General features: G+C 34.0%; 1 protein-coding gene across 2 annotated transcripts in view; it reads right to left on the bottom strand.

Moving 5' to 3' along the window:
- Positions 1–19,021, bottom strand: part of CERT1 (ceramide transporter 1) — a 117,084-nt gene that overhangs the window by 4,125 nt on the left and 93,938 nt on the right. Inside the window, exons 10-17 of one of the 2 annotated variants that reach the window (XM_015245598.3) lie at positions 17,157–17,243; positions 14,630–14,722; positions 14,039–14,116; positions 7,709–7,804; positions 4,850–4,982; positions 3,912–3,982; positions 1,572–1,700; positions 919–1,048 (exon numbers count right to left, since the gene is read on the bottom strand). In XM_015245598.3, coding sequence (XP_015101084.2) covers positions 919–1,048; positions 1,572–1,700; positions 3,912–3,982; positions 4,850–4,982; positions 7,709–7,804; positions 14,039–14,116; positions 14,630–14,722; positions 17,157–17,243 — 817 coding nt within the window. The remainder of the gene's footprint in view (positions 1–918; positions 1,049–1,571; positions 1,701–3,911; positions 3,983–4,849; positions 4,983–7,708; positions 7,805–14,038; positions 14,117–14,629; positions 14,723–17,156; positions 17,244–19,021) is intronic. The other variant, XM_006197586.4, reaches the window with a different exon arrangement.

Raw genomic sequence — 19,021 nt, 5'->3', positions numbered from 1 at the left:
TTAGGCGTAAGAGTCTCCTAAACATACTAGCAGCGATGGCCCGTATAAAGAAGGTTTAAAGATTTGACTTGGGGTGTAGCAAGGAAAGAGAACAGGTGATACACAGGGCCGTCCAGCAGTAGGCAGGTATGAAATAAATATGTCACGAGCAACTAAAAAAGGACCAGGGAGCAAAGATTCAGGAAACTAAAAAGCCTGACAATAAGAAAAAGAACTGTTCACCTGAAACTAACATAATATTTTATGTCAACTATATCTCAATTTTAAAAAACCAAAAATTATAAAGTAAAAAAGAAACAGAAGAAAACATCAATCTCCAGTAATTCAAGAAAACATCAGTCTCCAGTAATTCAACAACCAAGCAACAACTCAGCATTAACATTTAGATATATTTCTTCCCAACTTTTCATATATACACACACACACACACACACACACATATATTCTTTTCTTCTTTTTAGAATTATTGAAATGGATTTTATATTGCTTTTTCTTACCCGACTTAACATTATGCTGTAAACATCTAAAAGTCTTTGCAAATTTGGGAAAAAAAAGAAATGCTAATTTCCTTTGACTGATGCTTATATTCCTAATTACACATATATTCTAATAGGCAAATATCTAATAAAATAGTTCTTAAAAGCAACAATATGTAACAGTGATCTAGAGATGAAGTTTTAAAATTTACCCATCCTTCCCCAACTTCAGAAATTCTGATACAGTAGTTCTAGGGTGAAACTTGAAAGTATCCTGATAATTTTGATATGTATCTCTCCAAATTAAAAATTACTAAATCTAAGGAACAAAGACTAAAAAGAGATATGTAAACAGTATTAGTTCAAACTGTCAGTTATCACGTAGGTCTTAGTAAGAACATCTACATTATCAAGTAGCAAAAACAAACAACAAAATACATACCATTAGCTACATAAGTAATCTTGCATAGAATGTTGTCCCTGCTAATCTCCTGGTTTCCCTCTGGTGGGCTTACCAAGGTTTGACAAATCATAGCAATATTTATTTTGGCACGGACACATCGATTGTTAAGCTGCCAAAACAAAAAAATAAAAACAAAACACCAATGTAGTCGATACCCAATATTTTGTAATCTCTTCTGGTCTAATTCCACATGAAGTTAACCAAAGGCATAACTCATCAGCATCTCAATAAAATTTATAAGCACCAATAAAAAATACATGCTAGGCTGATACGATACCAGGAATGGTTTTCCCCTTTCTTACGTAGTAAAAGGGGCTCAACTGAGGTAGAAAACGCAGAGGTTTTGCCAGAAGTTGATCACGGCTTAAGAGGCAACTGGGAGGAGGGGCCTACCTATGCTACTCACTCCGCTGTCTCCTCCCACCTCAGGAGGAAAGGAAAACAACCCTGCTGGGATGTTCACACCATGACTGCTGCCCTCAGATAGCACAATGGAGCCAACTTCAATAAACAAAAATCTAAGAAGCATATTACATCAAGTATCTGTGTGTGGTGTGTGTTCATCACTTTTGCCCTGTGCTGTATTTTGAGGTTTATATTGTACAACTATACACACTATACGGTGTACTTACAGGAGCACTGTTATGATCCACAGAAAAGTTGCAAACTATCCAAGTTTCCGGGTCATTTTCAGTCAAGGCTGGTATCTTTCGAATGGCAGAAAGATATAACACATCCCGCTGAGAAGCAGGCCACACTCTCTGTGGAAGAAGTAAAAATCTTTTGAAAATTTGAACTACTTTTTATTCATATTATGTAACTAACGAAGAAAACTAACAAATGCCTTAGTTTAAGGTAGTATCTGTCAAATTTTAAATGGAAAGCATATGAGAATACCCATCAAAGGATTAATTACAAACATTGAATTAATAGCTTTGCAGAACACCACCAAAGGAATAATGTTATTTTTTTCTTCTTTTTTTAAATTGTGGTAGTATATATATGTAATATAAAATGCCATTTAAATAATTTTTAAGTGTACAATTCAGCGGCATTAATTATATTCACAATGTTATGCAAACACTACCACCATCTAGTTCTCAATGTTTCATCACTCCAAACAGAAACTCTGTATCTGTTTAGCAATCACTCCCCAGTACCCCTTCCTACAGCTATTATTCTGCTTTAAGTATAGTATTAAACCTCTGTTTCAATTGTTCCCAGTGAAGATTTTAAAAGCAAAGATTTTAGGGAAAGAAGACCGCTCCTTTGATATCATAATAATATTTGAAGAATTCCAAATCAGTAAGACTGAATCTTCCAACTTCATGCTATGCAAGGAAAAACATATACTGTTGGAATTACACGGACCCTCGGTCTCTGAAAACTGGGCCTCTGTACTTTTAAATGAGAGAAAATATGCACAGGGTCTTTCCCGATTGCTGAATTTAATAAACAGCCAACAGCTCAGTGTCAGTACAACAAAAATCATGTGCAAAGTGAAATGGTTGATCTCTTAAAGATACAAGATTTTAGGAAGTTGATGAAAGCAGTGTTGGGCAAATGTAAGTGAAGACAATAATAAATGAAAATCTGGCCATATTAGAACCAATGGATGCAAATCCACAAGGATGATGATAAGACAGAAATTTAAAGAGTATGAATGACAAATATCAAGAGATGAGTAGCCCTCTTTAAGATCGTATTATAAAAGAAGCCAAAGATAAAGAGAAAGATGTTGTATACAGGGTTACTGAATTTTGCTGAAAAAAATTAATGCCAGAATTTGTTTATTCAAATAATTATAATTCTAACTTAAGTTGTTAAATATAAAATACATATAAGTAGTTTTTAGTTTTATTTTTCCAGAAATAATCCTAATACAACCTATATAATCCTCCCCTCCATCTACTATTTACCAGGCAAATAATTTTGGCAGACTATTCCCCAGGATCATTAATCTTCAGATAGTAAAATTCTTCTGAATCTAAATGACTCGTCATGTATTTTCACTGCAAATCACAGAGTGACTAATATTTTAGCATCTACTAAATTTTAATTTCACCCTAGACCCCTCCTTAATTGGTATGCCGAAACAGAATCCTGTTACACATTTCCTGAGTTAGCTATCATGTAAAATGAAGCCTAGGTCATAGTCATTAAACATAAGATGCCTCAGATGACAAGACTGAGTTCAAGAAATACACAGCAAACCTTAAATATTTTCATATATTCAGCTCAATTAAAAATTGTTAAAGAAAAATGAACTACTTTTTGTATCTTATTTTTCTTATATAACACAATACTGCTTTTGGTAGATCTCTAAAATTTTAATTTATTTTATTATTATTTATTCAATGTAACACTTGGCAATTTTCAGAAAGGGAACAGAGCAGAATAAGGTAAGAGAAACATTCTATAATTTTAATATTGAGAATAGCAAAGGAAGAAACGAAGTGAAAGGGAGCCAACTTAAGTGACTGTTTCTGGGATATGACCGATCTCTCAATAGTGATGCTCAGCAATTTTCCCTTGATTTCATATACTCCACTTGGATCACCTTCATTTCTGTGAGTCTTAACTCAGGCTAATAACGTATTTCCCACCCCTCTCGCGCTGTCACAGGAGTCTATCACCTTCACATCTGGTAGCTCGCTCACCCCCTCAAGAGACCAGATGCTAGAAAAGTATTTAAATGGACTTTTATACTTTCTCTTCTAGACTGAAAGTGTGCACAACACTACAGATCTTTATCAAACACACTGTTTCTGGATATTTCTTGGGTTCTTGCTTGTACGAATTTTTGCTTTAAATGAGCTGATACACCTTTCAAATACATGAAATTCATGGATTATTAATAAAGTCTTTGAATCTTCTGTAGCACTTAATTTCCTGCCAAATTTTTCTTTAGAGAACTTATATGTCTCAGTTTGAACTACGCTAGAATCCTTTGGGGATGAAAAGACATTTACCTTGTGCGTTTGGTAAACGATGATTGCATTATCAGCTAATGTTTCCACCACATGAAAATTTTCTATAGTTGCTGAAATGAAGAGAAAATGTTAGTAGTCAAAAAGATTTATTATCTTTTCTTAGAATATGATTAATTCACTTATAATGAAAGTCAATTAAAAATGGACATTATGGTAAAATGATCAGGATTCTGCTCTACCCAGGCTAAGTTCAAATGGAAGGTATATTTAGCATTAGGGCGACAGATGGTGGCTGTGACATCTAATCACTAAGACATCTCATTTTCTTTGGCCCAATATCTAGCTCCCACTGCAAGAAATCAATCCTAATCATTGCATTACTTAAGCACAAATTATTCCTTAACAATACAACCCTTCCCCTCTCTATTAATTCCCCATTTATTGAAGCTCAATAAGCTATTCTATTTAGGTTTGTGAGAAAAAAGTGTCAAACTGCCACTGATAAACATGTTGTTCTTAATTATCAGTATTTATGAAATTTGGTGCCTAGCGGAAACACACATACACACCAAGAATTACTCTAAACAAACCCCAGCAAGATTCAACTAGGATTTACCATGGAAACAAAACAGTTTAGAAAGAGAGATGATAAAACAGAAATCTTCAATTTTAGTCCCAATTTTTCCACTAACTAGTTCTGTGGCCTCTGACAAGTCACATGACCTAGCTGATTTATACCTAATTCCCTATCTATGACACAGGATTATTGAGGCAGTGGATCAAAAGCTATAATGTGCTGAGAAGCATTTTGTACAGTGAAAAACTTCATTTAAATGTTAGGTATTATCAGTCCCCTATATGATTCTCCAGATACTTTCCATATTGACTTTATAAATTAGATGTAGAAAACCAAGTTAGGTTTGACATTAAATTCACAACGATAATTATAAAAAGAACTATTCATAACGGCAGCTTACTTTCCCAATCATTGCGAACGTCAACATTCCAGAAGTAATTGCAGACCTCATGTCCGGTAACGCCCTTAACTGCATGGGTAGCTTTCAAAGGATCTAGAACAATCCCGTTTTCTTCTACTTCTCTTCTATATACCTAGAGGATATATTTAAAAATCTGTTTAAAAAATAAAACTTGAACCCCTGAAGTACAAACTTGAAAGCATGTTTTAAAATTTAGCTGCTTTTTAGAATTTTACGTATGAAAATGTACTTCTGGAACATAAACACTCAGCTAAAAGAAAGTTTAAAATCTCAAATTATTAACAAAGACAATACATAAAAAATATTTAAAACTACAAATCCAAGGTAAATGTCAACTATGAAAAACATGCATATATAATCAATGATTAAACTACTGATTTGTTAAAAAAGTAAATATATCAATTTAAATTAGGCATTATTTACTGAGCATTCTCAAATACTGTTTAACATGGCTAAGAAGGCCAAATCTGCCTGGTTAAAACATAATTTGCTTAGGGATACTGATTTAAGGCAGTTTTGTTTTAATGCTGTAACCTCAGATTTAGAATGGTATCTGAAACACAGTAGGCTCTCAATTATTTGTTGAATTATGCTAAAATGGCATAAAGATTGATGATATTCTGCTGTAAATACTAAGGCTGCATACCTAAAGGTCTGTCTTGCTTTAAATGCTGAGACTGTATATGTAAACTGCTGAATGAAATTACTTCAAAATTATAGGTTTGTTACTTTAGACAATTCTGTAACACACTCTTTTGAGAAATGAATAAACATGTTATCACAGGGAGAACCAGCTCTCATTTTATGGAGTGCCTATGGGGCCAGACACTGTTAGGCATTTCATATAATTTCTCTTTTACAATCTCTCTCTCCAGCTACCCTTCCTTATGTGCTTATTTATTCATGTTATTGGGACTGCTATTTTCCTAGTCACCCAAACAAGAAACTCTATAGACTTCTGATTCCTCCCTTCACACTGTACAAAGCTGTTAAGTTTATTACTAATCCTCTATAAGATACTCAACCAACAGCCTGACTTTTCTATTCACTGGTTACCTCTTTTAGGTAGGCTTTCCATCACCTTGTACCCGATTCTCTTAAGTGATTTTCTTGGTCTCGAGTTTCTTCTCTATTAGCCTAATCCTCCTAAAATGTTACTTTGCGTTCAATGCATAGCCTACTGCCACAGACAACAGAATATTCTGTTTAGCGGGTTATTTTATACTCCCCATAGTCCAGCCCCAATCTCTGTTCTCCCTAAAGGTGTAGGAGCAGTTTTTCTTTACCCCTCATTTCACGTGGAGGAACTTCATCTAGACTATTACTCCTGGTTCCCCTTCACCCTTTTACCTCCTCCTCCCTGGCGGGGAACAGGGACATCTGAATGGTGAGCATAGAAGGAAGACTAGGCAGGCTTGGCTCAACCTCTTCTGCTGCAGACAGGATATCTCCTGGTCTGCTTTTGGGGCCTGCTCTTGTGGGGAAGCCCTGTGATTGTCCAGCTATGTTAGCTTATCAGAAGTACAACTAGCATTTTGTTAACTTCCTCTATCTTATTTCTTAACTTGCTCCCTATTCAGAAGGAGAGAAAATTTCAACATCTAATATGGTATCTCATTTGCTAGAATAATTCTGGTCAAAAGTCTATACAAAACTTGTGAATAAGAAATGTGCTTTCCAGAGAAATATACACAAGATCTTGTGGAGCTCACAGGAAAAAAAAAGAGTGACAATGAATATATGTATATTCATGTATAACTGAAAAATTGTGCTCTACACTGGAATTTGACACAACATTGTAAAATGACTATAACTCAATAAAAAAATGTTAAAAAAAAGTGCTTTCAAGTTTTGCTAATGTTATATTTCTTGCCTAAAATACCCTCACTTCACCTTTGTCACACTTTGTTTCCATTTCTAGACATAGTTCAAATGCTTCTCCTCAGTGCAAAACAATCTAATTGTCTCAAAGCAGAGATCGCTTTCTTTTCCAATTTTTCATGCACTGTTATCAGAAAGACCTGAGTAATTTTATCTTTTAATGTCAATATCCTCCTTCTCCAACCGAAGTTTCAGCTTGGAGGGAGTCTTATTAAACATCTATAGTAGCATAACGCCTTGGGCATGAGGTAATCCAAAATTCAACGTTGCTGCTGCTTTTCAAGCCAACTCTCAAACTCTTGCTCCCTGTTCTCTCTGTCTCATGTTTAGGGATGTGAGCAAGATTAGCTGACCAATGTCCAAATATCAAAAAAAGATGCAGTCAGAGAAAGAACAAGTGAAGTATAGACCAAAGAGGGAAAAAAGTGACACTTGGACACAGCATTTAGCATACTGAAAAAAAAAACGGGGGGTGGGGGTGGGGAGAAGGAGAACTATCTAAAGAGAGAGCCATCAGCTAATTGTGACCTGCTCATATCTAGACACCCAAATTTTATTTTCTCCATAGCCTAGGCAAAACAAAATGGTCTGTGTTCAGATTTATACTAAGATCATACAAGAAATTATGTAAAACTTACACCAGGGAAGCAAAAGGACACTTTATTTCTTAATATCTGGTGCTTTTCTGATCATATGTCATTTGTTTAATAGAAATTTTAAAATGCTATCTTACTTATATCAACAGTAATAATAGTATGATTGCACCAGGGCTGCAATTAGCAACCTACAACAGTACACTGGTGGACTGGAGGGTATATAGCTCAGTGGTAGAACACTTGCTTAGTATGCATGAGGTCATTCCCCAGTACCTCCACTAAAACAAACAAATTTAATTACCCCCTCCCTGAAAAAAAAGACTTAAAAAAAGACATACACACACAATACACTGGGAATTACCTTCATTTCTCCTTCTTCTACAACCAACTGCCAATTGGCATCTCCACCTACATCCTGCAATGAATAAGTCATGTGGTTCTGCACCATCTCTTCAACCTTGAAAAGATAAACAGGGCCATAAAAATACACGTCCAATTAACAGCTATGTTATATCTCTAAAATAGAATGGCATTCAGTTTACTTCAGTTCAGAAATGATGTTCTTAGAAAGCTAAGCAACCAAATGCACAAAGGTTAGTACATTTTATATACTTTTGAAGAGTTTAGTCCACATTCCAGGTATCATATCCAGGTTAATGACAGGAGGGAGAAATGCAGGGAAGAAAGATGCTTCACTCAAATAACATATTGGCCTAACGTACATCAAGTGACCAAACAACATTTTTTGGAAAGAAGAATTATTCTTTCCCTTATAATAAAATGCTTTCTTACAGAGATAATATCTTAAAGCACAAAATCATGGAACATTAAGGATGAAAGGGGTACAAAGAGACCATCTAGTCCAGTGTTCCTGTATTTAAGACTACACAGAGGTTTTAGAATTAGCTCGTTGTATGTCAGGATTTCCCTATAAAGGTAAGATAACTTTCATTATTTCACTGATAAACTTCTTTTTTATCACGAATATAACCCAACTTAAAAATAACCACCGCCTCCATTTATTTGATTCCAGTTTCATTGGTCTAAATTCTTACAGGGATAATGCTAATACTCATATATGCAAACATTTGCAAATAATCACCTTTTAGTTCATTCTTTCTAAATTTCTAACCAAATCTTTTTTTTTTTTACTGAAATTTAAATCGCAGTCTCTCCTTTTCACTATCAAATTACCCCAACACATCTTTTATAAGCAAATAAAGTAGAATATTTCACACTTCCAGAATCCTCTATCAAATTTATTGGTAAGATTCCATGTAAGCGTTCTTTGGAAATTCTAGTATGAAACATGTTTTTAAACAGAACTGAAGTGATAAAAAAGACTGCCTCTGAAGGAAGTGGTGCCTCTACCATCTATGCACAGAAACTTAGTTCTTAAGTTCTATTTTTTAAACTTTTACTCATAATTGTTTTATATAATAATATTATTAAGAGAAGGCAGAAAAGAGAAAATATGTACATTATACTTCAATTTAAAGATTTATTCCCAAATTTAACTACTTATTTTACATCAAGTCTACTGCATTCATTAGGGATACAGAGTTAATTAAGAACTGGTTTACATGTATTTTGAAATAAATAATGGTTTAGGGGCAGCAACTCAAAGTTATTCACCCTGGGGATATAATTTTTTCTACACAAAAGGATGTTATAAGCATGTTATTGTGATGTGCACACCAAGTTCAGAATGCATTTTTGGTTACTGAAAGTAGCTATAGCTTTGAATGCCTTTCACTGGCAGTGACCACAAAATATTTTCTAATAAAAATGTTCATGCTAAAATTCTACAATCTAATTTTGTATTAAATAAACATTACTAATATCTTATTTCTTTATTTATAAACTTCAAAACAATGTGAAAAGTGCTGGGTTAGAGCCTTGAAAGAGATTTTAAAAGATGACTACTAGTACAACTATAATTTTATAGAGCCTTAATTAGAAAACACAATTTCAGGGGCTGACTGGAAAAACCTTTGTGCCTCTATAATTTTGAAATCTGCTTTCAGAGGGTAAGGATGACTAACGAAGGATTCCAAATTACAAACATATAGAAAGTGTATCTTATTACCAAAAGAGGAAGAACAAAGAAAGCCCCAGTTACCATGCATAAATAAAACCAAAGCAGCACCGGCTTCACTCATTTGTCTGTGTCGCATCTTAATTGGGAGAAATTCTCACTCTTTTTAGATCTGAAGATTTAAAAATCTTTAGATCTGAATATGTATATTTTAGGCAGGACAATAGGAGTTAAGAACACCTGTATTTATTATGAAATTACAGGCAGAAAATGTTTCCCCTAAATAGGCCCTACTTTCAATGGATTACTTCTGACAGGAGAATTTTATTCTGTTAAAAAAAGAGTTCTGTTTAAAAAAAAACTTTACTGTCATTTAGCTCTTTTGTTGAAAAGTATGCAAGTAATTGTGTTTTTGTTAGGGACATTATTCCTATATTAGATGTGTGAAAAACGAGAAGGTGTTTTTAATTTGTGTTTTGGTCCAAAAGGAACCAGATTCCACAAATATAAATTGATAGGAGGTGTAACCTAAGTGTAAAATAATGTACAGTAAACACATTCACATTGTCTTGCTAGACAGATGAAGAAAATGTATTCTTATCATAGTTACTACTCATCTGTGGGAAAGTTTTCAGTCTTTTGTCATTATTTACTTCCTTAAGAGGGTTTGAAAAGTTCAAAAGAGAAACAAAAGTTGTATTCAGTACCGTGCTCCTAAAACACTAAAGAAACAAATGAAGTACTCAATTACTGTACTAGCCATGTTCTGCAAAACCTTCATCAAGGAATCTTTACTCACTATGGCATATTCCTCAAGGTAATAACATTCAGGTTAAGGAGAGAGACGATACCAGAAAAATTTCACTATAACTAATTTCATGTTCACTGCGATAAAATATGAAGTAGCCAATGTTACGACAGAGGTAATGACTTGGGCATTTGTGACCACACTCATACTTCAGATATATTCTTAAGATACACTTCAATTACTGTTTTCAATTATGACTCTATATCAAAAGTGGGAAACAAGGGATCATTAATTGGGTGACAAGAATAAATATACACTAAATTTTCTGTCTTATTAGGTTTAAAATTTGATGTACTAGAAAATAGTGTTACTAGAAACACCTATTGCTTAAAAAAAAGACAATTAAAATTTCTGAAGCAAGATTCCACCTGCTTTAATAGTATTTGCCAAGTTTTCATTAGACTAAGCATAATTTCAGGAATCATGCCCTTAATTTTTTTGGACCTAGAGCTGAAAATGATAAGCTGACACCCACAGCATCTTCATTACAAATGAACTATGAAAAAAATGAAGATAAAACACATTTGAAATAAGAGGTGATGGCACTCCAATTCTTACCTTTTCTTTCACCTCACATTTGAATCACTCAGTATGCCATTATAGGAGGCCAGATCTAACTGGATTTTTCTAACACTATTAATATAGAAAGAAAATTGTCCTTTGATGGCACAACAAAATTGTAACGAACAAAAGTCTCAGAAGGGCTCAAATAGAACTTGGATCTCTTTCTGTTACCCAGGTGAAAGGAATACAACTATGCTTACTGTCATAAAGGAATCTGTTGGATAGAATAATTTCCTTGTAACAAATTAACAGTGTTCTGTTAACCCAAAAGAAAAACAGTCAAGGACAACATGAATAGTCAATTCACTGAAAACTGCAAACAGCCAAGAAGCAAAAATACCACTTTTAGTCTATCAGATTGGGAAAAAAATTAACTGAGTTATAATATTCAGTGTCAGTACAGTATAGCTGGCTCATCTTCTCTAATGAACAGTTTGGTAATAAGGATAAAAAAAAAACTTAGAAGTGTGCATGGCCTTTGTCCGAACAATTCTACTTCTAGGAATATATTCTAAGGAAATAACTGGTTAAGTGTACAATGATATATATACAAGGATGCCCAGGTAGCACTATATATATTTATAATAAAGACTAACTGAAAATAAACTAAACATTGAATATTAGGTCAGTTGGTAAATCTAGTATGCATATCCATGTAATAGACAAGGAGATTTAGAGCTATATTTACTGATAGGAAGATAGGCCTAATTATATGTTAAAAAAAAAAGGCAGTTACAAAATAGTATATAGAGTTACCTACTTTGGTAGAAAAAACAATTACTTAGGTGTGTGTAATTTCAGTATGTGCCTGATTTTTATTTATTTTAATATACATATATATGGAAAAAGGATATGCGTAAGAATAGTGATCTAGCATTTTAATTTTATTTACTCAACTTTCTAGTTCTGCTAAAATTAGCATGTATAACTTATACCATAAAAAAGGGACAGGTGAAATAAATAATTACCACAACAATTATATGTTACTATGGACATAAAGTTTTTCTCCATAAAGTACACAGAATTATTTTTGCAAGGATGCTTACCACATATTAACCTGTAGAGGTATTACCTACCCTTTGATTCTCTTTCCTTTTTTTTTTTTCAACTAAGGAAGATATTTTTTCCCCTTTGATTTCTAATGTAACATCTTTAGATGGTAATTGTGTTATGCAAGTAAATGTGACCAAAAAGATCCACTTATAAATCCAAGTCCTTCTTCCTTTTTGTACACTTTGATTTAGCTACTTCATTTTCAATATCTGTGCATCAGACAGATTCATGTGTTGTTCTATTTTCCTAATAGAGCCACATCTTTTATTTAAAGTTATTTTTAGGGCACCTCTCAGTTCTACATTTAATTATCCTACTCAATCAAGACGATGAATATTATTTCAACAAGAACTAAGCAGTCATGAGCCAAGAGCTGAATGTAGATGGCAAAGCCAAATTAATAGTTAACTGCCAGAGCACAAGTCTGCTACTGACAACAAATACTTTAGCAAGGACAATAAATATTTGAAGACCTCAATGTTATTTTTCTTCATTTTCCTCTCTTTTGGCAGGTAAAACAGTAGAAAAATCAAAAGCTTAAAAACAGAACTGAATCAATCATGAGCATCATACTTTAGAAAAAAAAATACACCAGGAAGATTTTTCTCAACTTACATACAAAAGTTACACCAGTCTTATAAAGAGCTGGGCACCCACTTCTCAGTGATACATTCATCTGTACTTGAAGGCTTTCAGTTGTTCTACACATCTCTCTACAGCTAGGGCCCAGCTCTGGGTTCTGAATTCTTCTTTCTCAGGCACCTATCAGTGGCTCACATTCTTTTCTTGCTCTTTACATTTTCTTTCATTTATAGCCTGTGTATTTCTATATGTTAAGGGAAAATGGTGACCAGTACTGATGTCTTTCAGTTAATTTGTTATTTATCATTTTAATGCAAGGTGGGGTTTAGCAGAATAAACCAAAGTGTTCCAGTATTATCTAGTTTGGTCACTGACTTATTTGTGAAAATAAGTCACTATTTAAAAACCATTCATAAATGAATGAGCCAAAGATAAAAAAACACTGTGATAAATTTGGCTATGGGTGATTTGTGATGAAGGATTGATAAATATTCTCAAAAATGTTCGAGGAAAAAGCTACAAAAGCCAGAAAAAAATTTTTGAATCAAACTTGATTTTCTACATAGTTGAAAATTAGTGTAAATGTTATTTGTATGCCTGTTCTAAATTGACTTTTAAAAGGTTTTATTGGAATATGCTGATGAAGAAAAATAATGGATAGTTTTGATTAGCTCAAAGAAATAATGTTGTTATAATGCTAATAAAAGCTCACAGAAACCACATGCTAGGTTCTAGCTACATCGAAGTCCTAGCCAGATGACAGAAGCAAGGCACAGAAGAGTTAGAAAAGCTGCTCAATATTTTGCAGGTAACCAGCTTTAAACCCAGTCATTATGACTGGAGAGCTAAAGTTCTTAACATAAAATAACATACTGCAATCCAATAAAATGCAATCGCCATAAAAACACAAAGTTGAATGGCAAAGATGTGACTTTTTTTACCCAATGATGATGCTAAGAAAAATATTCCTCTGATGATACTTTGATTTTATCATGAGGGCAGAGATTGCAAGCATCCAGCTTCTTGTCCTAAATCCCTAAACCATACTGATATTTAATAATTTAAAATCAATTTCCATAAATTTATACAAGCAGGAATATGCATTTATAATATCCAAGGGCAATTTGCATGAGGAAAACACAACCTATTCAACAAAGCTTAGTATTATAATGGTAATAAGACATGGTAATTACACAAATTTTATTTAAAAACTTATCTCCCTGTTGAATATATTATGAGATATTTTAAATTAGATTAGAAGTGAGACTTGAAACCAGCTTTAATGCTGTAACATATCCTACAGACCATGTCCATAAAAGCTGATGAATCCTGTCTGAAGAAACAGTTATCACTTGATATTTAAACACCAGGTAACTTCTATGTTGCAATTCAATTTGAAATATTTTGGGAGTACCTCCTATATGGCAAAATTCCAAGTTATTCACAGTAGAGGATACAAAGGGCACATGCAAGCCTGACAGAGGAACTATTTAGCAAATAAGGAAGTCCTTTTTAATGCTTGTTGTTACTATTTAAAATGCAAATCCAAAACAAGTGGCCGAACCAAAAGATTTCTAGGAACCAGGAAGGCAGGCTGGAATATAGCACAGAAAGACTCAAGTCCACTCTATACATTCATACAGTACCTGGGAGCTGAATCTGTGAACATCGTCAGAGGCACTGACTAGATCAATGGAAGACATGGAGGAAGAGCGACTATAGGGCTACCAGAGACAGACAAAGAAAAAACCAAGTAATCAGAACAAAGGCACAACAGAGCATTCAGTACCAACTTCCAAACACAAGATAAAGAAAGAGAGAACAAAGCACTATATGAAACAAGCTCAGCAGCAAGTGCTGACTTCATGCACCTATTATGTGTTATGCTGCAAAATCTTTCTATAAAGAATGTAGTGCTTCTAATAATAAAAAATAAAAACACTTAACCCCAAAGAAAAAAAGATTTAATATAATTGGCTACGCTTCTGGTTAATTATTTTGGACAAGCCACTCCCTATCTCCCCACCCTTCTTTTCCCCTTAAATAAAAAAGAAAGAATATTATGTCCGAAGATTTCTAATGGTTTTGAAGGATGTATATGGAAGAAGACATATAATTTCAAAATATCTCATTACTTAAATTCAAGAAAAGGGAGAAAACTTATACAACAGGAGAGTTTCATCAACAGTGAAGAACAATTTAACATACACTTTCAGTAAACTCTGCCATTACCTTACCTTTTGGACAAATCTATGAGTCCCCACAGAAGAAAAGGCATCTCCAGACGGCATGGTTGTAGGCCAATGTAACCTGACCTTTTCACTCTGTGACTAAGGAAACATATAATGTTACATGGGAAGGTTTTAAAGAGTATTTTGCAGTTGAGACGGGATAATATAACATTTAATTACTGGGCACTTTAGTACTTACAAATACTTGAATTATGAAGTAACATTAAAGATACAAGTCTTGCCAAATCTTGGCACTTCATGTGTCCCAATCCTCTTTCTTTAGACTCCATAGATACTACCTTAAACCAAGGATTAGTGCTCTGATTTTTGTTCCTAGTTACAATCTCTAATACCCGCATGCCACCATTTACCATAAATCAATCTTAACACTGCTCCCAGAATAACTTCCTTATCTAAACTCTAGCCAAATTATTCCAATCATTTCACCTTATTAGCATCCTGCAGGGCTATATCATTTGAACCAATATCATTGTTTGGTTCAGTTGTACTCCAAAGAACGTATCATATATATCACTGTCTCCCTTCCATAAAGAATGTGTATTATGCCTTCATCCCATCACCTCACTCCTGTTAACCTGCCACCTGATCTCCTTTCTCCTCCTCAGCTTGCCTAGTTTCTTCTCACTTATTCAATAAATACCTACTAATTTTAAGGTATGAGAAATTGTGTGTGTGCTCATCTTCTAACTATGCAGAAGACAACTGGTAATTACTATTCAACACTGAACACAAAGGCTAAGATCTTATTTCTCACTCACCACTTTATGGCATATCTTTCCCTGTGCTGGCAAAAAATGGAAAACAAATGTTAACTCAAAAATGTGCCACTGAAGAATACATATGAAGTGGCTGTGTTGTTGAGAGCTCTGTGCAACATCTACTGCATACAACGAGGGAAATGATCTGAACCTTTGGAACTGATTTCATCAACTAAGAAAACTTACTACTCTAGAGCATGACCTCACTGTAATTATCTTTGTCATATCAATGTGCCCGGCTATTACACAAGGAAAATCAAGGTCTGTTTAATGACTTGTTTTGTGAAGTACCTACCAGAGTGTCAAGAATAGACTGAAATTAAATGAGTTGATAGCTCCATGACTATTACTTTATTCTAAAGCTTATAGGAGTTTTTTTATTGATCCTCTTCAACTCCAACTCAACCACCATGCTGATATTCAATAGAGGAGCATTTTAGAGTCAGAGCGATGATCTGAATCATCTTATCCAACTCCTTGTTTCACAGATTAGAAAACCAAGGCCCAAAGAATTTAAGTGCTAAGTTTATAGTTTCATGGTTAGTGGCAAAACTAAGAGTAACTTGTCCTGACCTCATAGTTCAGTACTCTGCCCAAAATAACACATCTTAGGTTAAAATAAAAACACAGTGAAGGGGAAAACAAACAAACAAACAAAACAAACAAAAAGCCAACCCCAAAACCATTAAAACAAAAACAAAAATCCAAAACCAAACACAATGATGCTACTTCAGATAATATTTTTGGTATCTAAAATTAGAGCTCATTTAGGAACTGAAAGTTCCCACTTGTATTGAGTACTGTGTAGCACCTTTTGGGTGTGAAAAATGAGCAATAAACTTTATAAATTAATGTGATGAACTTTTCATCATTGACTTATGGAAAAAAACAATGAAAAATAAATAAGAAAAGTAAACAGCCACTACTGCAGATGACTTACCTCAGGTAGACAGACCAGTAAATGGGCACAATTGCCATGACTGCCTTAGCAATGACAGGGAGTGAACAAGACTTTTCTATGCAAGTTAATTTGTAGTATAAAACTAATACACATGAGATTTATTTGCAAAATGCTTAGTCCTTAAGAATAACAAATTCATCCTTAAGTACCATCTAGTGGTAATATATGGTAACTGCGTTTTTGTAGAATTAAGGAAGGTAAAAGATCAAATTAATCTTGAAACTAGAGTTAAAGAATTTAAGAAATGCTTTCCTTCAATTTCCACAGGAGGAGCCAGGTATAACAGCTGTGAATTTAATAAATGGTAAGACACTGAGCAAAGTTAAAAGTGAGGAAGTAACTAAAGGCGAAGGTAGTGAAAGCAATAAAGAAATTAATAATAAAAACTGAATGGTACTAATGTAGAAGAAAAATAAATTCATGGTCATCTTCCTTTTGAATTCATAAGGTACTTCATGAAGAGAAATTCATTGAGATTGTTTTATTCAGAGCAAATATTATGTTTTATATTAACAGAATGATAGTAAAGTTGGATATTTCAAAGGGAATAGGCAGAATATATTTCCATTTAATTTCACATTAATTACATACGCTTCCTTTAAACAATCATTGGTCTTCTTTTTATTGCTTGGAAATCGATCAACGAAGAAAGTGACTTATACAGATTTGTCTACAATTGTGAATCAATGTAGACTCAGTTCATTTTTTAGGTTATTAGATACATACTTTCCAATTCTATTTATATGAAATGACATACATCAAGGATTTTTATAACTTTTAATAATATAGATACCTGTTCTTCTATTTTATCCTGTCTGTCAAGAGCAGCTTCAACAGCATCAAAGAACTCTTCTTCATTAATCAAACTGTTTGGGCCTTCCTATTCAGACAGAAAGGGGGAAAAAAAAGCAGTTGATTCAAGAAAATTGAAAACACTGATAACCCCGGTAATTAAATTTAGGGGAAAGTTGAAAAGTGACTTGACAACAATTTCTGAACCAGTTAGTATACTAGGCAATATCATAAAGATGAATAATATATGCTCTATGCAAAATCACAAGTGTTATAATTTAATTCACTTGGTACTCAAATATTTACTGTATATTAACCTATACTGGGTTAGGGAAATAATCTAGAGCACAGGATTGGTGAACTATGAACTATGGCCCAGGGTCCAATTCCAGTCCTCCGCCTACTTTCTGTATGGGCTTTAAGCTAAGAATTTCATTTTCCAATGGTTGGGAAACAAAAAAAGAGTAACATATGGAAATTATATGAAATTACAATAAAGCTTTACTGGAATACAACATGCTTATTCATTTATGTATTGTCTATGTCTGCCTTCATGCTACAGTGGCAGAGCTAAGTACTTGTGACTTGAGTACTTGGCTAAGGAAACCTTATAAAATTGTAGAAAGGTTTTAAGTACAAAGTTGCAGCAGAACTACCAATGAGAATGACAGATAGGATTTCTGAGGGGAATCTTCCTAAGCAAAGACAATTATGTCGCAGAGAAAGAAAAGCTGAACTGATGCTTGAAAGCCTGGTTAGAATAGTATAGTGGCTTTCAGTCACCTGGGGAACTTCCTGGAGAACCTGTTAAAATGAACAGTCACAGGCCCTTACTCGAAGAAATTACTTTTCAGTGGGTCTTGAGGGGAGCCAGGAATATGCATGTTTATTAAGTCCTCCAAGTGATTCTAATGCAAGTGTAGAATCTCAGTTGTATCAGAAGATAAAAGTATAAAGAATAATAGCAAAATGGAAACATAGAAGGTATGTGTGTATCTTGCTGTGATAAAACAAGTTAACGTGAACTTAAAGTGGAACAATAGCTTTGTTGGGGCCCAGAGTAGGCTCAAAATGTGCCTCAATAGCATACTGATTGTTCTGAATTAAAGTTACTTAAGAAATGGCCAATGCAAGAAAATAGGAAATAAATTTCACATGAAAGGTGCATTCCCTGCATCTGGAGATAGGACAGTATTACCAAAGATCAGGAATTCGATCTGAGAATAAGCCTACACAAACAAACCTTGTTACTTCCTGAATTTACTACTACAAACCTAGCCTGCTTAGATTCTTCACTAATTGGGCACCCCAAACCCAAGATTCTTGTCCTATCAATTCCTTACAAATGTATTGTTCTTTTGTCAAAAAAGTATAAAAGCTGCCTGCTTTGGCCACTTCTTAAGTCCCATTTCTATGGAATCTCCATGCACAGGAATCAAAATTTGTTTTTCTCCTGTTAATCTGTCTTGTGTCAATTTTACTATTAGGCCAGCCACAAAAACTCAAGAGGGGCAGAGGAGGAAAAATCCCCCTCCTCAACAGCTTCATATTTTGGTAAAACCAAAGGCTGAAATGGCAGGCTTGGTTTTAAGCTTCCCTAAATTTTTAAATATACAGAATAAGACACGTGAACAATTGTGGTCTGTCTGGAATATTTCCAGTTAGACTGAAAATACCAGCTTATCACTACTCCATTAAAAAGCAGCTAGCAACATCACCCCTCTCCTGTTGAAGGAGGATTAATAAAATGGCCGCACTTAGGCTAACAGATTGCTTATTCTTATGCTTGCCCTTAAAACCATCAACTGACCTGATTGACTGGTTGCTACTCACAGTTCCAGGCCCATTGTTAAAACTAAAGCTATT

This window comes from Vicugna pacos, chromosome 3 (assembly GCF_048564905.1).
Source record: "Vicugna pacos chromosome 3, VicPac4, whole genome shotgun sequence".
In the NCBI taxonomy this organism is placed as follows: domain Eukaryota; kingdom Metazoa; phylum Chordata; class Mammalia; order Artiodactyla; family Camelidae; genus Vicugna; species Vicugna pacos.
Note: the sequence above shows the minus strand (reverse complement) of the source record. Positions and strands in the feature narration are given on the sequence as shown.